Raw genomic sequence first — 22318 nt, 5'->3', positions numbered from 1 at the left:
ACTCAATGTATTTGGTCGTGGACACATCTGTCAAACCAACCTGCTGATGCTCAAACTAGTCATCAGAAAGAGGAGAGGATGTGATTTAAGTGACTTGATTTTTGATTGTTGGTGCCAGTGAGGCTGGTTTGAGTATTTAAAAAATGGATCTACTGAGATATCCCCACACAACCATCTCTACTGTTTACAGAGAGAATATCCAGCATTGATGCCAAAGGTCAGAGTAGACTAGTATCTGCTCAAAGCAGTGTGACCAAAGGAAATAACCACTCATTTAAATCAACATATGCAGAAGAGCATCTGTGAATGTACAACATGTCTAAACTTGAAGCAGATGGGCTACAGCAGCAGAAGAACACACTGGGTACCACTCCTTCCAGCTAGAATAGGAAACAAACTACAACTCACCAAATCACACAGCAAAAGACTGGAAAAACATGGATGTGGTCTGATGAGTCTCGATTTCTGCTGCCACATTTGGGTGGTAGGGTCATAATTTAGTGTAGGCAACATGAAACCATGGATCCATCCTGCCTTGTATCAATGGTTCAGGCTGCAGGTGGCGGCCTGATGGTGTGGGGGCTATTTTCTTGGCACACTTTAGGCCCTTAGTACATCCTGAACACTGCTTAAATGTCACAGCCTACCTGAGTGTTCTTGCGGAGCATGTCCATCCCTTCATGATCAGTGTAGCATTTTCTGATGGCTGCTTCCAGCAGGATAACACATGCCACAAAGCCATCTGTGAGGAAAGTTTCCAGCACCTTGCTGAATCGAAGCCACGAAGAATTAAAAAGAGCTTTGAAAACAAAAGGGGTCCAACTCAGGTCTAGCACCTAATAAAGTGGCAGATGAGGGTTTATTATATGGATTTGCATAACCGGTTCACTTTAAGCGTTTCGTGTTTAGTTTCAGTTGCTAATCATTTATAAATATGAATGTTTTCAGGTATCTTAAAAAAAATAAATTACAATCTTGGTTACACACCCTAACTCTGAGATTTGCATTTGGTCTTGTTCACATTGTAAACCAACCTGGAAAATATTAGAAAAAAAACCCAGAACACATCAGCAGGCATTTCTGGACCCTGCAGGGTTGCATGTTGTTGCCATTTTATTAACTCTGGGCTACTTAACAACCCCTTTGGAAAAAAGGATAGGTCACACACACATAAAAAGCAACATCCAGCAGACACAGCCAGTTTGTTTTTAATTTTCAAATTTATTCATTCTTCAAATTCTATGTCATGGTTTAGTGTGTTGGCAGAATTCTACATTGGTTTGGTGGATACAGTAACTCAGGAGTGATAACAAGAGTGTATCTGTGAATCAACAGACAGACTTGGTTTGAATAAAGCTTATACACAGAGAGGAAACATCTCCAGGCAGGCTAACAGAGGTCTTCCTCTTCCCAGACACGTCTTATATTGCTATACTAACAAAGGCACATGGACAAGTTTGAGTTAACAAACACCAAAAAGCTTCTTCTCCCCAAAACGTTTCACATCATCAAACCTCGTTTGGCTTGAGTCGCTCATTTAAAACACAACAAAAATGGACATTTACATCTCCAACAACATTTAGTACGACACCATAACGTCATATTAATCATACAACACATAATCACTAGAAATCAACAGGGCCTTTGGCTAATGCACACAGCAGCAGCAGCACTCAGAGACAAAGTTCTGACATCAAGTGGAAACATTTTGGAGCTGCTCTCATAAGTTTTCCAGAGCAAAACCTTTCCCCCATCTTTGGTCTCAGCTGCAGGCTTCAGGGAGAATCAGAGGTAAGACAGGGCTAAACAGAAATGTCTGAACTGGACTACAGGATGTGTTACACCTGAACAACTTCTGCTGTGACAGAGTGAATGAACATCATGAGGCTACAGCGAGGAAACTGTTAGCTTGATTATAATTGCAAAGAAAAGAGTTAGCCTTCCAATAGGCTATATTGGAGATATAAAGCTCAGAGTTACATTCTGTCTTCATTAACGATTACAAAACCAAATGTGTAGGAGGGCTTTTAACAAACAAGATTTCCTGGAAATTTCCCATAAATCAAACCAAAGTCTTTCCCACAAACCGTGCCATTATTCTCTCCTAAATCAAGCTGGATGTAGCTACATATTTACAATTAAGACATGAGACTCTTGTCAATTCAATCTTCTCATCAATTAATAGCATCTTTTGGCGTTTTAACATAGCCCAATATAGTACAATCATTGCTGAACCAAATACAGCTTTAAAATTTAGTCTCACAGGGCTAAAGTTATTATTATTATTTTTAAAAGCCAAAATGCTGTTAGCTGTCAGACTGGTGAAAGCCTATTTAGGTGTAGCAACACCTGGTTAGTTGAGTGTAACAGGCAGTGTGGAGGGTGGAGCGGAGGGCAGACATAGTGATGGAGGGACTCTGTGGTGGTGAACAATTGGTGTGTGCTGTACATGCTGCTGCTGCTGGTGTTAATCCAACGTTCACTGAGAGGATGGCAGGTTCCCATCTGCACTTAACTCGACTCATTGGAGCGTCATGGTTCTCACACGGCGGTGAAGAGCTGCAAAACTGTTGTAAATAAAGTCAGAGAGAAAGGCACAAGCACCTAGCATCAAGGCAAACCACTGCTGCACCCTCACTTCTCTCTCCCCGTCTTTCTCTTGCCTTTTCCACAAACCCGTCTCACTTACTTTGTTCTTTTCTTGCAGCATTTAAGGAACATGCTGCTGCGATTCTCTCACAATTACCTCTCTTCTTACTCAAACACTGTACAAATAAAGATTCTGAAGAGTATTCAGTAGTAAATTGAACTCTTTAAGGTATTTTCAGCCACATCTGACACTAAAAAGTTTTTTTTGGCCTCAAATCTTTACTGAATGTTCGAAAAGTTCCTGTTCCTCCTCGTCAAACCTCCCAGCATCTGTCCTACATGCTGTCAAACCTTGTTCTTAACACTCCGCAACAAGATACAGCTTTAATAACTCGCCCAGTTAACGAAGCAGTGTCAGGCAGACAAAGGAGCAAAATAAAAATAAAAAAGTAAACAGGGAAAAAAAAGAGGCAACAGCTGACCCTGACTTTGATCCACAACAGCCCCCTTCATCTCACTGTCTTCTATTCTAACACTTTCCTTATTGTTTTCTTGGTCATGTTCCCATATAAAGCACAATAAACAGCTGGTGCAAGAAAATTGCACCAAATATATTTGTTATCCCTTGGCCTCATATATAAAATCAGAATATTTAAACAGCATTAAACAGTATTAATCCCAAAAATATTATCTATAAACATAAATATATCAATTAGTTTAGCTGGATTTTTATTGTTTTTTGTTTAAATCGGAAACACATGCCACCCATCTAGTGACAGTTTGCATCTGATTGGCTTAAGCAGAGTGGAGTCTGCAGTCATGTGATTGGTGGATGGCAGAGGTCAGGAGGACATGGGTCCTGGTGTGTGTGGTCAGAGTGGCCATCATCTGGAGTTCAGCCTGGGAGCCGTCTGAAAGGGAGCCGGAGGAGAAACGTTTCACCTTAACTCAGAAACTACTGTGTACTGCTTTACACCAAAATCTTTATTCACAGCAGTTGAATAGCATACAACAACAGTCAGGATCAGTAAATCGATTCAAATCAGTCAGCAAAGCTTGCATCTATATGACATCACTGAGAGCGGGGCATGGTCTGTGGTGCCACTGCAGGGGAGGTGGACACACCTGAGCAGCAGCTGCAATCACGCCTCTCTGGCTTTAAAGTCTGCACTGGCTCCTGTCAGTGTTATTGTTGGTATGTTGAGCTGTAGCTGTGGTTTGTACAGCAACCGTGTGTGTGATAGTAATAAAGAATGCTGAAAAGCATTAAGATGTGGACCAGTCTGCCGTGTATTTACTACAACCTAATATGGTCATCTCACGCACACTGCTCTGGCTTTGAACGCAGATGCTCCACCCACCCACTGTTGGACAGGTGGTCGGGCTACCAATTAAAAGAAAGCTGGTTTAAATGTTTTTTTTTAGAACTGTGAATGATGTGTAGATACACCCTTTGAAGCTGCACCAGCACTCATTAATGCAGACTGAAAAACGAGTATACAACAAAGTGACAACCCCCCCCCCCCCAAACATCTGTAAACACTTTGCTGACAAAGACATAGAACTGATAATGATGCAGAAGATGATGAAGCACACTCACCACAGACAAGTGTCCATTCTTAGCTTTGGCCACCAGCAGTTCTGATCCAGGTGTGAAATCTATTATCCCCTCCTTTCCCTGACCCATTGTAAACTTTATACTGGGGAAGCAACAGAGGGGCAGTGAGAATCATGAAGGAACTCATAAAGTACTCCAGAATGATTAACATGAAAGGAGCCTGAGATTACCAGTGCAGACCGTGCACAGCTTTGTGGGGAACAGTGTGTGTGTTTCTGCCTCTCACCTGCCCTGGTTGATGTTGATGGTGTTGATTTTGTCAGCGCAGATGGCGATCTTGGTCAGGGTCTCGATCACATGGTCGCTCTGCAGAACCACATCTCCCTGCGAGGAAACACAGGCAGACGCAAATTAGTTTTTTCTGTGGGACTTTTTTTTTCCTTCTTCAAAACAGCAGCAAAGCAGTTAGGTGTCCTCATCTTCACCTTTTGCTTGTTGTCCTCACTGGGCACGTGCAGAACAAACACGCCATCGCTAAGAGAGCTGACGGAGATGCCTGCAAACACAGCACAACAATTAGTGGCTATTTTCTTTTCAAAATGTCAATCACTATTCCAAATCATGTGACAAACACCCGCTAAAAGACAAGAAGACACGAGAAGCGTCTGTCTGTTTTTGACCTCTGACCTTTCAGAGCGCCGTAGTCAATGCGCTGCTTGAGCTTGCCCTCCTCTGCAATAACGGCACTGTTGGCAGTGAGCAGCAGCTGCCGGGGGCGGGGCTTGTAGCCCCTCCTGTCGTACTTGGTGACCGGCACTGCATACTGGGGACAAAAGCGCAGGAAGATCAGTACATGCTGATGCTGAGCTTGTAGTTAAAACTGTCTAAAGCTTCACTAACCTTCATCTTCTCACTGCCCAGAGCCTGCACAACTTTGGGGTTAATGTTCTCGCCATCTGAATAAGAGCAGACACATTCACTGATCTGAAAGCATTTGTAGCCCGTTGGCTGCAGAGTGAGCAATGGCTTACCGAGTCTGGTGCTGACAAACAGCTTGGGCACGCTCTGTGGGTAGTTGTCCTTCTTGTCTTTGAAGATCTCGCTGGCAATCATCTTCTGCTCCATCTATTCAAAGGCGAGAGTGATGTGAATGAAGCAAGCAGCAAACCAGAAAACTTACAGTGTGATAGAGAGCGCGGGGCAGTCATCACCTGATGTTTCCACTCAGGACTGATCTTCTTGCAGTAACTCCACACCATGTTCTGCATGCACATCTTACGCAAATGCTCAGACGCCTACAGACACACAGAGGTTTCACATTACTTGACTACTGGCTTCAATTTTCACTCATTTTCTATATGAGAAGGTCTTACCAGACAGAACATTTACATGAACATTTTTCAGTCAAATCTGAATTCTGACCTCAGTGAGAGCAGCTGGAGGAGTGGGCCAGCTCTTGTCCAGGACATTTTTGGGCAGGTTCTTGCAGAGGTTCATGAGGAAAGAGTAGCGCACATAATCCAGGAAATACTCGTTCTCTGGACAGCGCTCCTTGTGACGGTAGATGAAGCCTTTGATGAACCTGATGGAGAGACAAGAAAGGAGCTGGAATCATCAAAAACCAGCAACATAAAGTTTCTTCACAGTAATCCTAAGAGAAACATTAGAATGAAACAGCACCCTTATATTTTTTTTTAAAAGAACTCATTGGAACTTTCATAGCTTTCAGGATGTAATGATTTGTTTTTTCCAATTCATTTACTTCATTGTCTCCCTGACAATTATTCTGCATTTTGTTTCACTTTACTTAAATGATTATTATTAGGACTGATCCTCAAAGCAAGTCTGTTGAGTAAAACACAAAATCTGACTGTTAGTAATTAAGGCAAATGAGGTAAGGTAATAAGGTTGTAATTAAATATGTTTAAATGAAACCAAACAGAGCTTCCCATACTTTACATTTCACAGTCACGCGTAAGCACAATCCTTTGGCAATACTAAAGTGCCAAAAAGCTGCAGTTCCTCTAATCTCCACTTGAGGCTGCTCCAATGGTCCACAGCCTCTGACACAAAAACTTGGTCTCTATGGATAAACGTTTTCATTAAAGTATGGCACCATCTACTGGTTGGATCCGGTATAATCTGTACCTGCGGATTGTATTTGCTGCCTGTCGTCTGCGCTGGGCCCTTCTTCTGGCCAGGATCCCCCTCCACCATGCCTGGACTGCAATAGCTGCCAGATACAGCAAATTCACATAAATAAATGGTTCAGATTTACTGTAAATATGAGATACACATGTATCTCGTGTATAAACTTTATATAAACCTCCCTACCTGAGTTTCTGAGCTTCTGGTATTTGCACTTCTGGCTGTAGCCTTTCCACCCCGCCTGCAGCTTGGTGGCTGTGTGGGGACAGAGGCAACAAGCTCAAACCTGCAGCACATTGTCTGTCAGCAATATAACGGCATTGATGCGTCAGATCGAGACTTGCCAACTCTTACCGAGACTGTGTTTCCTGGTCTCCAGTGCATCCTCTGTGGCAAACAAGGTCTTTGGGAAGCGAATGAAGATTTTGGATCTAAGTGGTTATGAAAGACATGGAATTACAGACACAATAAAGAAAGTCAAAATATGGGACAGTGCTTCTTATTCTACAGGATCTGTGACAGCTGCCAGATATGACAGATTAGTTTTGACATCTTCATCAGACAGTGCAGCTGACCTGCCCATTTTGTACTCCTCAGGCTTGTATCCCAAGTGTTTGACCAATGTGGAAACTCCATCTGACAGCTTCCCGTCCCAGTTAGGCCACGTGCCTGGACACAGGGACTTGTATCTAAACATAAAAAGAAAAAAAACAAAGTAATCATTTGAATTAAATCAAAAACTAAAAGGGTCTGGCTGTTTATAAGACAGCAGGTTAGCCAGCTATTTCTATAGTTTCTATTTGGAGGCCAGCCTTTATTTGTTTGTCTCACCTCTGCCTGATCATTATCAGAGACCCGCTTTTTAACAGATAAAGACATACAGGTAAATAAATGCCTCAGGCGAGCACAAACCAGTCAGAGAAATAATGTGCAATATGTAAGCTTTGTTTGATTTATCTGTAGTAAGACTGCCAAATGATCCCTTTTTCCAGCCTCTGACCTGTGAGGATTTAGTGCTTTTGCCTAACGTCACAGGAAGTAACAAGGAATTTTCTGTTTCCCCTTTTTTGCTTCAGGAAACTTCTTTTTTTCAACCTCTATTCCAAATTAAGTTAGCAATGATAGCAGAAGGTGATTTAAGACACTTTGGCTTAAAAGGCCTCTCACCTGAGAGAAGAATAATAGCTCTACACCAGCATGGGTTTACTGTCATTCAAATCGAGTTTAAATACTGGGAATAGTCACTTTTGAGCAGCTTTGAACTTTTTTCTTGTTTTGCTGCCAATGACTTGGGGTATGAGGAGGAGGTATTGAGACTTTTGGTAGGTGTTAAAAGCTACTATAGTGTACTGAGGTATCCAATGGAATGCAAAGCTCAATACTACGTTGTTCCATAGTTATGAACGAATCTAAATAGTTTTACTTAATAATGTTCAATGAATTACTAAAACTAATGTGTTTCTATGTGAGAATCTTTGTGACCGATAGCTGCGATGACACCAGCAGATGTTGTGGAGACATGTTAGCGGTGGCAGATCACCTCTGCAGGAACACCTCGTAGCGGCGTCTGTAGGCAAAGCCTGCCCTCCTCACCCGCAGATTCTCCATCAGTCCCAGATACTTGACCTGGTGACGGATCAATACTTCATCAAATCGACCTGTGACGGAGAGCAGAGGGAGAGCAGGCTCAGTGAGAAAAATGTGAAAGGCAGCAGAGCAAAATGAACCAGAGAAAACCAGTAAATGCTAAGCAGCAGGAGTGGGAGTGACACAGGACAAAGAAAGAGTGTGAAACCAACAAAAGGCCAACTGTGGAGAGAAACAAAGGGCTGGTCCGATATACTGACGACCACACGGAGAGGTCCACTGCAGCTACTGATGGAGCAGAAAAAAACAAAACAAACAAACAAAAAAACAACAACAACCCCAAATCCAACCTGCTTAGGTCAGAATTTTTGAAATATCAGAATGAATGTGAGGTTTGTGGGGAAATTATTATCTTGTTGAAGCTCCTTTTACTAAAAGTATTGCATAAAGCTGACATTGACCCTCTGAAAAATACTAACACTCATAGCAATCTGAATCGAGCTGACAACAAAAAACAACTTTATTACAGGAGTATTTTATTTTGAAAATCTGAATTTATATAGTGTGAAACATTAACAGATACAAATAAAGCAGAATTAAAACTTACTACATGCACTTGAAACATTTTCATGCTGTTGAAATCTAAATTTATGAAGTACACCTAAATGTAAGCTTTGCAATTGGAAAACAATATTAGCACAGGTCTCCACCAAAACAACAGGCTTCTTTGTAAATGTCCAGTAAAGTCACTGGTTTTGTTTGAACAGATTAAAGAGTAGAAAGCTCACATCTGTCAACTGTTTTTATTATCATCACTTAGAGTGGTGATGGCAGCTGGTAGTAATAACAGCAAAAATACCATCATTTTGTTGTAGGGGGGCAATAATATGTGAGAGAGGGTCGGGCGTATGCAGGTACACACAAACAGACATAAATGCTCCCAATTTACTCAACATCTGACACCTATGTGTCACCTCACTGTCTTCCTCGCTTTCCTGGCCTCACACTTATACTCTTTGTTGTGCCCTGGATTTATTATTTATGCTGTGTTTGTGGGGAAAGTATTGTTCCGTAGTTAGATTTTGCATTGAAAAAAAGCAAAGACTAGAAGGAAAAACTGATGATGGATGTGTCTGTGAAGGTTCATCGTAGTCTAAGGAGCTTGGAAAGAAAAGCGTCTGGACTTCTCATCCAAGAAGCTTCTTCAGTTCAGAACTGAACTGAACAGATGAGAGGTGAAACGTTTTCAAGCAACTTAAAGAAGTCCAGACGCTTTTCTTTCCAAGCTCTTTAGACTGATGATGGATATGAGATCATTATGAAATCGTGATCCATTAGCTGTCACCGAATGAGGCGAACAATCGATTCAAACATTTAACAACAACATTTGAAAGAATGCGTTCTATCGTGTTCTGCACTACATTAACAGAAAAAGGACTTGAAACCATACCTGACTGCTTGGAGTCATTGGGCTTGATACAGCGCACGTACGACGGCTCCTTGGACATCAGGATCTCCATGAGTTTCGCCAGACTGGCTTTGAACTGGGTGGCTGCCTGGAGGGGCAGACACAGAAATATGATGAATGAGAGGTGGTTAGCAGGGGATAGAGAGATGAAGGCAAGAGGACGCTGGGTGGCAAATGGAGCAAAGACTTAAGAAGATAAAAAGTGACGAGGAGAAGAGCAAACTGAAGCCTGGTGACAGAGAGGATGAGCTAAGAAGAGCAACGTCAGCAGGGGGCGGCGATGTGACGGCAAGCCCAGCTGACACTGAACACTGGGCCCAGTGTGGAGTACTGGGACTCTTAACCCGCCAGCCTGTGACAGGTCCTGTGTGAGTGAGCGTGCATGGAGGACATACAAGTGTCAGGGAATTCCTCAGTGAGTGGGTAGCCACAGAGAATCCCCATCAGACCGCCCACTCAGCACTGGAGAGGGGAAACACACCACTGTTTGTTTTGCTGTGGGAAAGTATGCTGGGACGCAAACAAGGAAAAACACGGCAGACCTCAGGAAACCTCAGAAATTGAAGCAGGGAGGCACAGATGGACACTGAGGTATCTCACCGTATCAGGACGCTTCTTGTCACTCAGCTCTTCCCTGTTAAAGCACTGCGTCAGGATCTTGTTCTCTGACATACACATGACCTGCAGACACACACGCAGGGTACGTTTAGCCTGAACGTCAACTCTGGGAAAGAAAATGGTTCGCTTAAACTCTGTCTCACCTCTTTTAGGTTCCTGAAGAGCAGGTCGTTGTTCTTGTCCAAAAATCCTGAAAGGAGAAAGAGTCAGATGTGAAAATGCAATACCTCACATTAACACTCATCACTGGCCCACTGCTCTGACTTTCTCTTCTTCAAATGTGTGAGAGAAAAAAAATCCAGATTCTCCGATTATTTCTTGGTCTTCCTTCAAAGGGAAAAACTCCCAATGCAGCAAGCGAGCTAAAACAATAATAATACTAATAAAAAAAAAATCAAACAAACAGTGGTACATTTTCAATTTAGACAGACTGAAGAGTTTTCTAATACTGAATTTGATTTTATACCACACTAAATAAAAATTTTATTTTCTGATTTTCCAGCTGTAACAAGTTCAATTGAGGATCTTTCAAAGTGGTCTTAAAGCGGATCTATGTGACTTTTCCTCATTTCCTTTCATATATGACCCTGTTACAATGTAATGTAATGTAAATGCTCATTTTAACCACGGCAAACAGCTCAAGATCAGTGTAGGTACAAGTAGTCACTGAAACTTAGGGTTCGGGCTGATGCTTCTTTCTACTCTTGGCTCAGCGTTACATTATTCAAAGTGGATACCTCTAATATGGTCAGGCCCCAGCCAACTGCTATTCAAATACTTTGTTAGTGAGGGGCATCCAGTCACAAGAACGTTGTCTTGTTTCAGTCAGACGTTAAACTAAAAGGCTGCATGAAGTCCTGGGATAAGCAAATACGTAAGGATAATTTTGGACTGTGAATTATGCAAAGTTACTGAATTAAAGTTTAAAAATGTGAACAGAATAGGTTATCTTTAACAGCTTGCTTAATAGCAAATAAAGCCGATATATTTAGAGTTGTATCTAAATGTACTTACTACTACTACAGGTTAATTTGACGGATAACGTAACTACTAACTGTATGCTTTCTCTGTTAAGGTGAGCCTTCCAAATTGGTGAATTAACCTTTTTCAAGCAAGGTTCATAAGAAGTAAGCAGGATTTTCATAAGAAGTACTTTCACACAGTGCATTTGTGGCTAACTAGCTTGTTGCTTCTGAAATGTTGACCCAGGGCAACATTAAGAATAAGGGTTCAAAATTGCTACTTGTTACGTTTGAATGTCAAGAAGATGGTCAGAAACTGGATTATTTATATAACTTTATAAAAAAAATCCGTCACATCACTGCTACAAACAAACTGTGCAAGAACAGGCCTGATGTATGTGATTTTGTTATGTGAAGTATTAGAGCTTCTGTAAGTCTGCTCAGAGCTTTTACCATTTACTGGGAGTATTATCAAACAGTACTGGTATTTAGTACTGGAAAGGAGTCTGACATGCCTGACTGCTTTGCCAAATTCACCACAATAACAAACATGCAACGGCACGAGGTCATGCTGTCCTTGGCTGTTTTTTTCCACTTAGAAAAAAGAAGCACTACTTTGATGTTGACACTGTTCACAGCAGTACACTCTCACATCAACACAACCACACACATATACATATATATATATATAAATACACACACACACACACACACCGTTGACATTGTAGTTAACCTCCCCAGCGTAATGCAGCAGTCTGAATTCATCACGGCCCATTACCTTCCGGGTCTTTGCATCTGCCAGTTTGTGACTGCAGGGAAGAACACAAACAAACAACGTGGATTTACCAGGAAATAAACTGGATACATTTAATAGTTCAAAGTCTGACAAGCTGAACTTTATGTGAGATCACACTGTATAAGCTGTGGATGAGAAGAGAGAATATCAAACTAACGTGACAAAGTGTGCGTGTCCGCCCACGGTGTCCTCCAGCTTCTCTAGGAAGGTCAAGTCACTGGCATCTCCGGGCCTCAGACACTCCTCATCCTGTGACACATGAACAGAGAGGTCAAATATTGTGAGTACAAACTCTCAGAGTTTGGCTGTCACACTTGCCTGTTGTGTCCTGTGTATTAAAGGTCAGGTACAAAAGGTCTTGTTCACTTGTCTAACAAAAGGTGTAATTTTCACTGAGGTAAGCAGGAACATCTCCCTTTCACATTTTAAAATCATAACTTTCCTCTTAATCTTTGGGTATATGTTTGATTTTCTCCCTAAAATGTCTCTAAACACAAAAAATAAGTTTGATTCATTCATATAGTAACATATCTAAATATAGATGATACATGGTGAGCTTCTTTATAGCAGTCACTGAACAGCCAACACTGGACCCACAGTGCGCAGTGGTTAGCAGCGCTCGCCTTGCAGGAAGAGGTTTGTGGTTTGAATCTGCTGTTGTCTGAGGAGCTTGCAGACTGAAGTGTTCTGTCACTTTTCAACCAAATTCACCACATCTTTGTTTGTTTTTTTCCCCCCCCGATTTTACATTTTTAGTTTTTGCTTCGACTGTCACTCTCAGGCCTACGCACTAAATAAGAAGCTGGAGACAAAAGTCTATGTGCTTGTCTATGCATGGATTATTCCTGTTTGTCTGATATGTTCCACTAAAGACTATTCTTTTTAATATGCTCACCCATAGATTCTTTAAATATTTCTGCTTCTAGACCACATAAGCAATAAGTGAGAGGGACTAGCATATCTCCTCACCAGAATGGAGATGATGCCTTTAAACTTCTCCTCCACCAGGTCACAGATTATCTTGTTGTTGAAGTACTGCACTGGCTCCCACTGGAAATGCACAAAAGTTATGGTTAGAGATCATTAAGAGAAAAAAAATGACTGATTGCTGAGCAGCTCAACGATCTGCTGCACAGATAGGAAAAAGAAATCATTAATAGATTTTTTTCTCATTAAAATCTGAGCTGCCACCAGAAATTGATAAGACCAAGACACAAAACAACTTGAAAGCACAAGAATCAAAATCACAGTGCACCCCAGGCTGAGTGTGGTGGTTGCAGGTCCTGTTACCTGTTAGCACAGTCAAACTATTTCCACTGAGACGGCAGAGAGAGAGGGGGAGAGCCAGAGATATCAGATAAGAATGGACTCTTTGAGAAGAGAATCCAAGCTTCTCCCACAACTTGTTTGCTCTCTGACCACACAGACATTTACATTAGAATGAAAACAAGATGCTCTTGTTCTGAAGGGCCAAACAAAATCAAAATTCAATGAATATAAATGAGGAGAATAAGAGTAAGTGAGGAGAACAGTCAGCATCTTGAAACATCTTTCAGTGCAGACCTGTTTTGACATGTAATCTTCTTAAGAGGTTGAAATTTTTAATCTGTAAATAAAAGGCCCCCACCTCCCTCACCTCAACCAATAAGAGGGCTTCATTTCTAATGGGTCTGCATCTTCTAAAAATATGTGCACTTTCTCTAAATTACTTTGAGTTTAGACTCTGAGGGGGAAAAAAGCAGAACAGTGAATTCAATTATCGGCTTTACTTTGGAAAACTGCAGACACAATTGCATTAGGAGCTCTTTGCAGAGCCTGAACTCTCACTGACCCACTGATGAAAACAAACTGTGGAAAAAGTAAATAAGAAATCTTTAAAGCATGAGCAGAGCGGTGCACAGAGTAGGGAAACCCCTGCACAAAATTTTTAAAAAAAAGAGAAAAAAATTCTACATGTACATTTGCTGCAGCTGAACAAGCAAACAGCAGGTTTTTTACATATGGAAAAGGTCCACGGCCATCACTGTCTAAGCTTTCTGAAACCAGACCTGAGGAACACATGGTACTTTTAATGGGAAACTACATATGACAACAGGTCGATCACAGCAGGTGTATGGGCACTGAGACAGAGAGCAGTGTCTGACCGTGATGCCTTCGGCCTCGTACTCGTCCTGCTCCGACTTCAGGGTGAGCTCGATGAAGAGCTGCTGCAGCTTCTCGTTACAATAGTTGATGCAGAACTGCTCAAAGCTGACACATGCAACAAACGAGACAGATAAGACAAAGCAAGGAGACATGTTGATTCTAGTTTATTATGTCACACTGTTCACAGAGTAGACGACAATGGAAGTGGAACACATCCAAATGAGTTCATCTAAGTTTTTTAGCACACAAAAAGGGGAAAAGGATTCATTGGCTAATTTGGGGGTAGTTGTACCTGTTGTGCTGGAAGACCTCAAAGCCATAGATATCCAGCAGACCAATGACACTGTAATTCTTGGAAGAGTCGCTCTGTTAGAAAAAACAAACAAAAAACGCATTTGTAATATACAGGAAAAGGAAAGTCCCAGCATACAATAAACACCATTTCATCATCTAAAGAAACTGCTGTTATGCTGCTCAGAACAATACTACCAATGAGGTTGAGCAATACAGTAAATCAGACCAGTGCTAGCATTTATATAATAACTGGATTGAATAATATTCTGCAGAAATAAAACATTAAGATAGATAACTGCTATGGCATTAATGTACTGAGAGGTTGGAAAAGAATTTGTAAAGTAATGAATTTAGAGGAAGACTCTAAACTTAATTTAAAACCAAGTATGTTAGCTACTCTCTTTCACTGGCTAAAAAAAATAAAAAAACAGACGTCTACCTCTTGTTTTCTGCACTATAATAAGTTTGTTTTTAAGCCTCGAGATTTAAAGGTAATGGTTCATATTAGATGGATTAATTCTTGAGGATAAAAGAATTAAAGAAAACATAAAAGTTACATTTATGGGAATAGAAAACAAGCTAAAACTGGTAGAGTTTCTTTTCTTTCTTTCTTTTTTGAAAATGGGATTATTTCACGTAACAGGTGTGATAATATAAAAAAAAAAGTGTATATTCATGACAAATGTGAAACTATAGAAATAAGAAATGCACTCAATGTATATGAACATGTGCAGCGTCCAGCATGTATGATGGCCGTTATTAGTGCGCTTTTTGATATGGCTTGAAACTTTGTCTATACATTTTTAATTTTTGGTGCAGTTAAACTAAGGGTAGCTTTATAAATTTATCAATAAACACATTTTATTAAGGAAAATCACAGGTTAAGATTTAAACTTTAAAGCTTCATGGTCTTCGTTGAAACATTTTGGGCAAAAAACAGGAACAAAAACAGATTTTATAAATTCTTTTAATTTGAATCTATTTGTGTTCAAGTTGTTACCAGTAAGGTACTACAGGACATGATACAAGACTGTGCCCACAAGGTGGAGCTGTGCCGTAACAATACAGGGACACTGATGTGCTCTGTGCTACAGTAATCAGTGTGGCAGATGTAGTAACTGACTCCAGGTTAAACAGAAAAGTACGGTGAACTGAAAACATTATCAACTGTATGTATGAGTGTGTATACCGTGTATGTCAGCGACGCGTTGATCTTGTTAACTAGCCAGGTGAAGGTGCGTCCATACACGGCTTTGGCTAAAGCGTCCCGGGCTGACGATGCCTGCTCGAGGTTCAGCGGGCTCATCAGCTGATGATGAAACACACAGAGAGACAGGAAGGTGAGAGACAAGTGCAGACAAGCAAAGACTGACAAAACCAGAGTTACACGGGGCTCAGCAGGGACAGTTAGACAAATCACTGTATTAGAGCAGACATTACACACACAGGAAGGCTTTGTAAACAAATGCTTATCGCACAATGAGAGTGTGTATCCAAACCCACCTCCTCTCCCTTTGCAATGATCTTCTTGTGTGTGAGCGCCTCCGTCAGCACCGACACATTCACTCCTAACAACTGGAAAAAAGCACGGCAGCGTTAGGAAGCTACACGGTGACACACACAGACATCTTGCTGGTCGGCAGTGACGCACTGCTCTGGTATCTGCACATTAGGTCTGACTCCTGGTCTAACTGGAAGACTAAAGGCATGAATGAGAGCCTTCTCTGTGGAAAGTAATGATAGGATCATATCGCATGCTTGACAAATTAAAGAGCGGGGCCCATATTTCCACAAAGTCAGCTCTAACCTGCCAGAAGAAGTGAGGGCAGTTTATTTTTTTTGGGCAATACCCGATTAGAAAACATTTAGTAAGCAGCAGAAATATAGTTGTGAGAAACACTGAATTCAGACACTTAGACAATAATACTGAATTCAACTCTACATGTTAGGAACATGTAGAGTCCGAAAAAGTCACTTGGATGGGTGACGAAACGTTTCTCGCACTGAAAACGCTACGTCCAGATGAACAGAATCAGCCTTTTGGGGCAAAAGGTGAACTTTGACCTTTTATAACCAAAATCTCGCCTTGTGTGAAAATGTTCCCTCATATGCACGTGAACGTTATATGGCACAAAATGTTTTGACAGATCGCCGTTACCAAACCAGCTCATCTCAGTCCAAATCAACCTTTTTCACAGAATGTTTTCAAACCCCCAAAAGGCAGCACTAACAAAGTGAGACGGACGTGTTACAGGGACTTTTAACCTTTGACCCCATAACACAAAACAAAACAACGTTGAATCTAAGTTAAGGTTTATGTTAAATTTAAACATAAGAAGAAGGGACAGATGAATGGTCTGGAAGCAGACTGCATTCAGCCTTGACTGCTGCCTGTGTGGAGGCACAAGCAGTTATCAAGTGAATAGGACAGTTTGAATAGCTATTAACGTTCTCGGCAGACTGCTGAAAATTATTACCTAAAGCAGCTCAATAGATGTTTGTCAAAGTTTGCTTGAAGTGAAAAGAAATGTGCAATTTGTCTGCCTCATACAGGATACCTTATATGTGACACTCAATCCTTCTGTTTTCACTTTTGTTCTGCTTTCCATGAGGGACTTGTCTGAAAACTAAAAGCCCTGTTGCTTTTATGTGGCGCTGAGTGTGTTCGTGATCCTAACATTGTCTTACCCTGGCCAGGTACTTTATCTGTATGTCAGAGGTGATGCAGGCATTGCTGTCTTCTCCGCCGTACTGCACATTGCCGAGATGGAGAACGCTGGCGATTATGTTCAGCAGCTCCTACGCAGAGACGGAGGGAACAGGAGTGAGAAAAAAGGAGAAGAACAAAGGGTTGTGGCGTGATAAGATTAACCTGAAGTTACTACCGAGGCTATCTTTATGAGACTGATACGAGCTGCTTTGATTAAAGTTAAGATCCGGAGAGAACAGGAATCCAAGTATCAAACCGGAGCTGCACACACACACTCTCACACCTGTTCTTCACTTTATGAGCAGTGTGGGATCTCAAAGAGCTTTGGAGGCGAGCCCAGGCTCACGAACATGTAGGAAGACTCCCACGCTGAGCTCAAGAAACATCTCACTTTAGAATAACAGCCACACACACACACACACACACAAATCACACAAACACTCTCAGCAACAAACGCCCACAGAGTAGCAGAAACAACCCCCTCAGGCACACACAGTTCAGTGTTTGCAGCACAGCCTGTAGTAAAAACTGTTCCATGGGCATTAATGCACACTGGATTATCCATGCTAAACTTATATGTTCCTACAAAACTAAATACGTGCCAGCGTGGCCTTCGTCCTCACCTCCACCTCGTTCTCACTGAAGCCAATCACAGTCAAGGCTTTCCTCACTACCTTCCAGTCACTGCGATCGTTGATGGAGCTCACTTTGGGACAGTTTCCCTGTGGAAAGAAGAAAAACATGTGAACGACCTAAAGCACTTTAAACATGCTGCTTATTTACAGTCAGTTTTAGCTTTTCATCCCCTTTATTAAATATGTCCAGCAAACCCTACAAAGCAGCTAATGTGCAAATTGCTGTTTACAGGTAAAGTAAACACCTACTTATATGTGAGCTAAACACCTATTTAGACAAACACAAATGTGAGGTGCTCTGCTCGGTAGCTGCTGGGAGGGGGAGAGTTCAGCTAGTGCCTTAAAGGCAGACCGCTCCCCTGAGGACCCCTCCGCACCTTGTACCGTGAGGCTATTAGCCAAGCTCCCATTAGGACAAGCACACAGTGCAGGCCAGTGGTTTCTGGCAGGTCGCAGAGAGAGAGAGTGAATCTTTACAAACCAGTTATTCATCAGCAATGTTTCTCTTCCCATCCAATTGTGAGAAAGCAGTTCCTCCTGAGCAGGTAGCATGCAGTCTTATTAGCCAAACCAAACACTTCTATTTTATGATTAATAGCAACCTTTCTTTTTTAACATGTTGATTACTATCCTAGACACCCCTCAAAAAAACCCCAACCCACAGTTTAGGAACTGTACTTGTCATTCCTCTGCTGTCCTCACTGCTTTAAAGCAGCCAAGCTATGTTGAAGCTAGTGCTGTTTGGTCATGAGATAATACACACACACACACACACACACACACACACACACACACACACACACGCAGCTGCTTTTAAGCATTTTCACATAGGAGGAGCTGCATAGCAATTTTTCTGATGGACTCTTTTTGACTGTAGTTTCCAAAAAGACCAAGTTAGAATACATGAATGGACAGCACTAACACTGCTAACACTAAGGATTATGATCACATCCATGATGATAAGATGCTCAATAAAAACTCAGATGAGCTGCACCACAAACACGAGTTCAGGTACTACGTTCTTACTTTGATCAGGTACTGGTACTGCTGCGGGTTCCTCTCCAGGCCCAGGTGTCTGAGAAGGTCTTCCTCTCCCCCTTCGATCAACTGGTAGAAAATGTGGAAGTTTCTCTCCCCGTGGTTCTGGTGGACCACACGCGACTTCTCCAGCAGATAGTTGATGATGTGACCTCCCACTGGGGCTCCCTGCCGACGGAACAAAGGCCAGAGAGGGAGGGGGGACGAAGGGGAGGAGGCGGAGAGGGTGAGGCTGGGGTACTGAGGTGTGATTTGGGGTTGATATTAACATGCAGGTTCCATGGGGATTTTCATATTTTTCATATTTTATGTTTCTTTTAAAAATAATGCATTAATCGATTCTCATGCTCGAGTGTCGAAATACAGCAGCTACATTTGAGATTCTACTTGCTGCACTGCTTAAAGTAGCTGTCAGTATAAATCACCGTGATGTGCTCACCTTGAAGTCAAACTGAATGTCCATGTACTTGCCAAAGCGGCTCGAGTTGTCATTACGCAACGTCTTGGCATTGCCGAAAGCCTGGAAGGAGGACAGAGTGGAGTGGGATAAGGAGCAGAGCGATGATTGATAGATTAAAGAGGTAGAGATAACAGAAAAATGGAGAGAACAAGTGTGATAAGGACGGGTTGACAGACGAGGAAAAAGCAGGAAAGGAAGGAGAAAGCCGCAGCCATTAGACTCCCTGCGGTGTCTGTCTAGGACAGTAGCACAGATTACAGGGTACAGGGCATGCACACACACTTAAAGACATCTGGAACACATCTGGCTGAGACATAGAGACACCTAAACAAGCGCTCATGAAAGCTCCGGTGCTTGTGGACTGCCTTCATCCTCCAAAATAAAGGTTTTTATCTAAACACACCATCATTAATTAAGTTATTCAAAATTAAGAAAAAATATTTTTGGCCATTATTTTTAGCCAAAATGGCACAATGTCTCACCTCGAGCACAGGATTGGACTGCAGCAGGCGGTCCTTCACCGTCTGCACCTGCTCGCTGGCTGGACAGGTGACAGCATAGTACTGCAGGATCTTCTTGGACGCCTCAGTCTTCCCGGCACCGCTCTCCCCTGAGATCAGAATGCACTGGTCCTTCCCCTCCGTCCTCATGGAGCGGTATGAGTTGTCTGCCACTGCATAGCTGGAGGAGTGGAGCAGAAATAAATTCATCATGACTGTAAATTACAGTTTCAATAGTTATGATTACCAATGATAAATATTTTTAAAGACGATTTTACTCTTTAAAAAAAAAAGAAAAAAAAAGAGGGCAGATCAAGAGGTGAAATGCAAATAAAATTAAACACATGATTACTGTTCAGTCATGATGATGAAAAAAAAATGCTGTGCTGGGATAACTTGGAAAACTTGCGTTAGGAATGTGACATATGACAGCGCCTCATGGCATGTGAGCATGGAAAGATAGAAGACTACCCGTGTGAAGCAGAAAGGCCAGAGTGGAAAACAGCCTGTTTCACTTACAGTATAGCCTGTCAGCCCTGTGCTGCTATCACCACTGCCATGTTGTTTCAGCTTATTTGGAAATATTAAGAAAACAGCCCCGTGACATCATTTTGTATGCATACGTTGAGTTATACTGTAGAGGTCAGCTTCAGGTCAGAGGAATTCCCTCTCTCTGGTACCATCATTTGCTTACTTTACTTTCCACAACTCTTTGCCAAAGCACATCTTTCTTTCCACTCAGGGGCCGAGAAAACATTTACCCACATGCTCGAGTGTTTAAGGTGAGAGAGTTGGGAGAAAAAAGAAAAAACTAGCAGTGGTTACAGCAGAGAGAGAAAGCTCGCCAAATGTTTCGATGATGCCACTGGGAGCCTTTATAATGCTCGGCATTGTTTCTCTGACCATTTCTGTGGCAACCTTTCAAACAAACTTTAACTCATACAAGGACAGACAGGCTTTCATAGCATTATAAGCTAGTTGACTCTGCAAGATTGGCACTTAGAGAAAATATTCCCACATGCTCTGCGGCAATATTTGGAACGCCGTTATGTCATCGACAGGAAAAAACCTCACGAAGCTTCAACAAATTCCCTCTTTTAGGCTGTAGGAGCAAAAACATGACCACAGTAAACATACTGTCCACCATGAATGGTGCAGTCAGTGTTTCAGAAATGTGATTCACCTAACAGCACGGAATCCTCCCCCCAAGCTTTCACTCAAAGATATTATTTATATAATCCAGGATTTACAGACAGGCACACAAACATAGGCCTTTCACATCACAGGAGCAAAGATGAGCAAAACACTATTTGTTATGATGGTAGGCCGTGGGCTACCTAAGAGTCAGTCATAAAGTTAACACCTCATTCCGACAGCACCGTCCATGTCATAATAGTTGAAACAACAAAGCCAACAACAAACCATGGTACAGTCACTATCAACAAAACTGCAGTCAAAGAACAAGGGTGCTACTTCTGGAAGCTTTCTGATTTCAGTCTGTAGCCCTCCAACAGTGTGACTACCATTGAAGACTGAATACTATGGTCCTGAGGTTTCAAAATGAGGAGGTCGTAAGCTAACATCACGTTTCTCCCCGACTGCCTAAAATGCACCCATGAAAGTTTGGATGCAACATTGCACCTCAAATGCAGTCTTCAGACCCAGCCCATGCTGAATCAGTCTGAGCTGTGCACTGTCAGATCGACCGACGCTGACATTACTTACATGTGTGGTGAGACCTCGTAGAAGTTGACCCCACGGTATCGCTCCATGTGGTTCTTGGTATAGATCTCCAGGTCTTTGTAGGGGTTAACCGACACCAGCACTGAACCAATGTATGTCTAAGGAAAAGGAAACGTGAGGTCACATTACATGAAAATGATGGACTTTTACTACTACCACTTTGTTAGTAGGATCCTGAGTGTGTATTGTGTGATGAGAATCACACCATAGCTTTATCAGGGACACATGGACATCTTAACTGCATGTCTTACCCTGGGCAAGCATGCTGTGAGCTTTTAATTCAGAACTCAATGCCCAACATTATTTTTCCTTTGCTGGCTTGTGGACAGAGGTAAAAATAAATAATCTAAATAATCTCTGCATCATTCAGAGGTCTGTCCTCTTCCAAGTGCAACATAATACTGCTTTAAAAAAAAAAAAAAGAAAAACGAAAAAGAAAAACAAACAAACCTCAGAGGTCCACACAAAAGAGAAACAAGGCTCATGGCTCACTGCTCTGTTTGACAGCAGTGAGGTCATTTTCACACAGTTACATCAGGCTTAGAATAAATATTTAAATAAGTAATATATTACAGGAACTCATAATTTAAAATGTAAAATAAATCCTTATGAAGAGTGCTGGGACACAGGTCACTATCTTTATGATAGCAGTACACATGTCCATGTCCCCACGCCCACTCACATAGATAAGGTTCTCTTTGAAGCGTTTGCGTAGGTTCTCTATGAAGGCTGCCTCACTGGTGTAGTTCTCCAGCAGGACAAAGTCCTGCACGCCCACCCGGTCTCTGGCTGTCAGGGCCGACTCCATCATAGCCCGCACCCCGTCACTAGCCACCACCTACAGGAGCAGAGAAAAAGGGAGGAGGTGTGGTTAGTGAATGAACATACCGAAACAGAGTAACACTTTATAAACCACAATCTGCCAGTCCCACGCAAGGAGAAACAGAAACTCTACAGCACGCAAGCATGATCCAGCTTCATTAGGGGAGGACTGAGAGGACTGAAGGGAAGCAGCAACCAAAAACACGAGGTAGAGCAGCACCAAGACACAATGACATTCCTCCTGA

General features: G+C 42.0%; 1 protein-coding gene across 4 annotated transcripts in view; it reads right to left on the bottom strand.

Annotated features, from left to right (window-relative positions):
* Nucleotides 1-1201: 1201 nt before the first annotated feature.
* Nucleotides 1202-22318, bottom strand: part of LOC146559162 (unconventional myosin-Ic-like) — a 63526-nt gene continuing 42409 nt past the window's right edge. For all 4 annotated transcript variants that reach the window (XM_085244936.1, XM_085244938.1, XM_085244939.1 and 1 more), the window contains 31 exons: nucleotides 21934-22089; nucleotides 21234-21349; nucleotides 19491-19689; nucleotides 18988-19068; nucleotides 18537-18716; nucleotides 17499-17597; nucleotides 16854-16964; nucleotides 15669-15740; nucleotides 15355-15474; nucleotides 14164-14237; nucleotides 13871-13976; nucleotides 12696-12776; nucleotides 11884-11975; nucleotides 11645-11739; nucleotides 10112-10158; nucleotides 9951-10031; nucleotides 9333-9438; nucleotides 7836-7953; nucleotides 6871-6984; nucleotides 6650-6726; nucleotides 6482-6550; nucleotides 6296-6380; nucleotides 5570-5729; nucleotides 5359-5442; nucleotides 5179-5272; nucleotides 5048-5103; nucleotides 4835-4970; nucleotides 4633-4703; nucleotides 4434-4531; nucleotides 4190-4289; nucleotides 1202-3500 (listed from right to left, as the gene is read on the bottom strand). In XM_085244936.1, coding sequence (XP_085101062.1) covers nucleotides 3474-3500; nucleotides 4190-4289; nucleotides 4434-4531; nucleotides 4633-4703; nucleotides 4835-4970; nucleotides 5048-5103; nucleotides 5179-5272; nucleotides 5359-5442; nucleotides 5570-5729; nucleotides 6296-6380; nucleotides 6482-6550; nucleotides 6650-6726; nucleotides 6871-6984; nucleotides 7836-7953; nucleotides 9333-9438; nucleotides 9951-10031; nucleotides 10112-10158; nucleotides 11645-11739; nucleotides 11884-11975; nucleotides 12696-12776; nucleotides 13871-13976; nucleotides 14164-14237; nucleotides 15355-15474; nucleotides 15669-15740; nucleotides 16854-16964; nucleotides 17499-17597; nucleotides 18537-18716; nucleotides 18988-19068; nucleotides 19491-19689; nucleotides 21234-21349; nucleotides 21934-22089 — 3105 coding nt within the window. In that variant the 3' untranslated portion in view covers nucleotides 1202-3473. The remainder of the gene's footprint in view (nucleotides 3501-4189; nucleotides 4290-4433; nucleotides 4532-4632; nucleotides 4704-4834; nucleotides 4971-5047; nucleotides 5104-5178; nucleotides 5273-5358; nucleotides 5443-5569; nucleotides 5730-6295; nucleotides 6381-6481; nucleotides 6551-6649; nucleotides 6727-6870; nucleotides 6985-7835; nucleotides 7954-9332; nucleotides 9439-9950; nucleotides 10032-10111; nucleotides 10159-11644; nucleotides 11740-11883; nucleotides 11976-12695; nucleotides 12777-13870; nucleotides 13977-14163; nucleotides 14238-15354; nucleotides 15475-15668; nucleotides 15741-16853; nucleotides 16965-17498; nucleotides 17598-18536; nucleotides 18717-18987; nucleotides 19069-19490; nucleotides 19690-21233; nucleotides 21350-21933; nucleotides 22090-22318) is intronic.

This window comes from Mchenga conophoros, linkage group LG14 (genome assembly GCF_057382185.1).
Source record: "Mchenga conophoros isolate Kocher_MC1m ecotype Shallow Benthic linkage group LG14, M_conophoros_male_GT1.1, whole genome shotgun sequence".
NCBI lineage: Eukaryota > Metazoa > Chordata > Actinopteri > Cichliformes > Cichlidae > Mchenga > Mchenga conophoros.
Note: the sequence above shows the minus strand (reverse complement) of the source record. Positions and strands in the feature narration are given on the sequence as shown.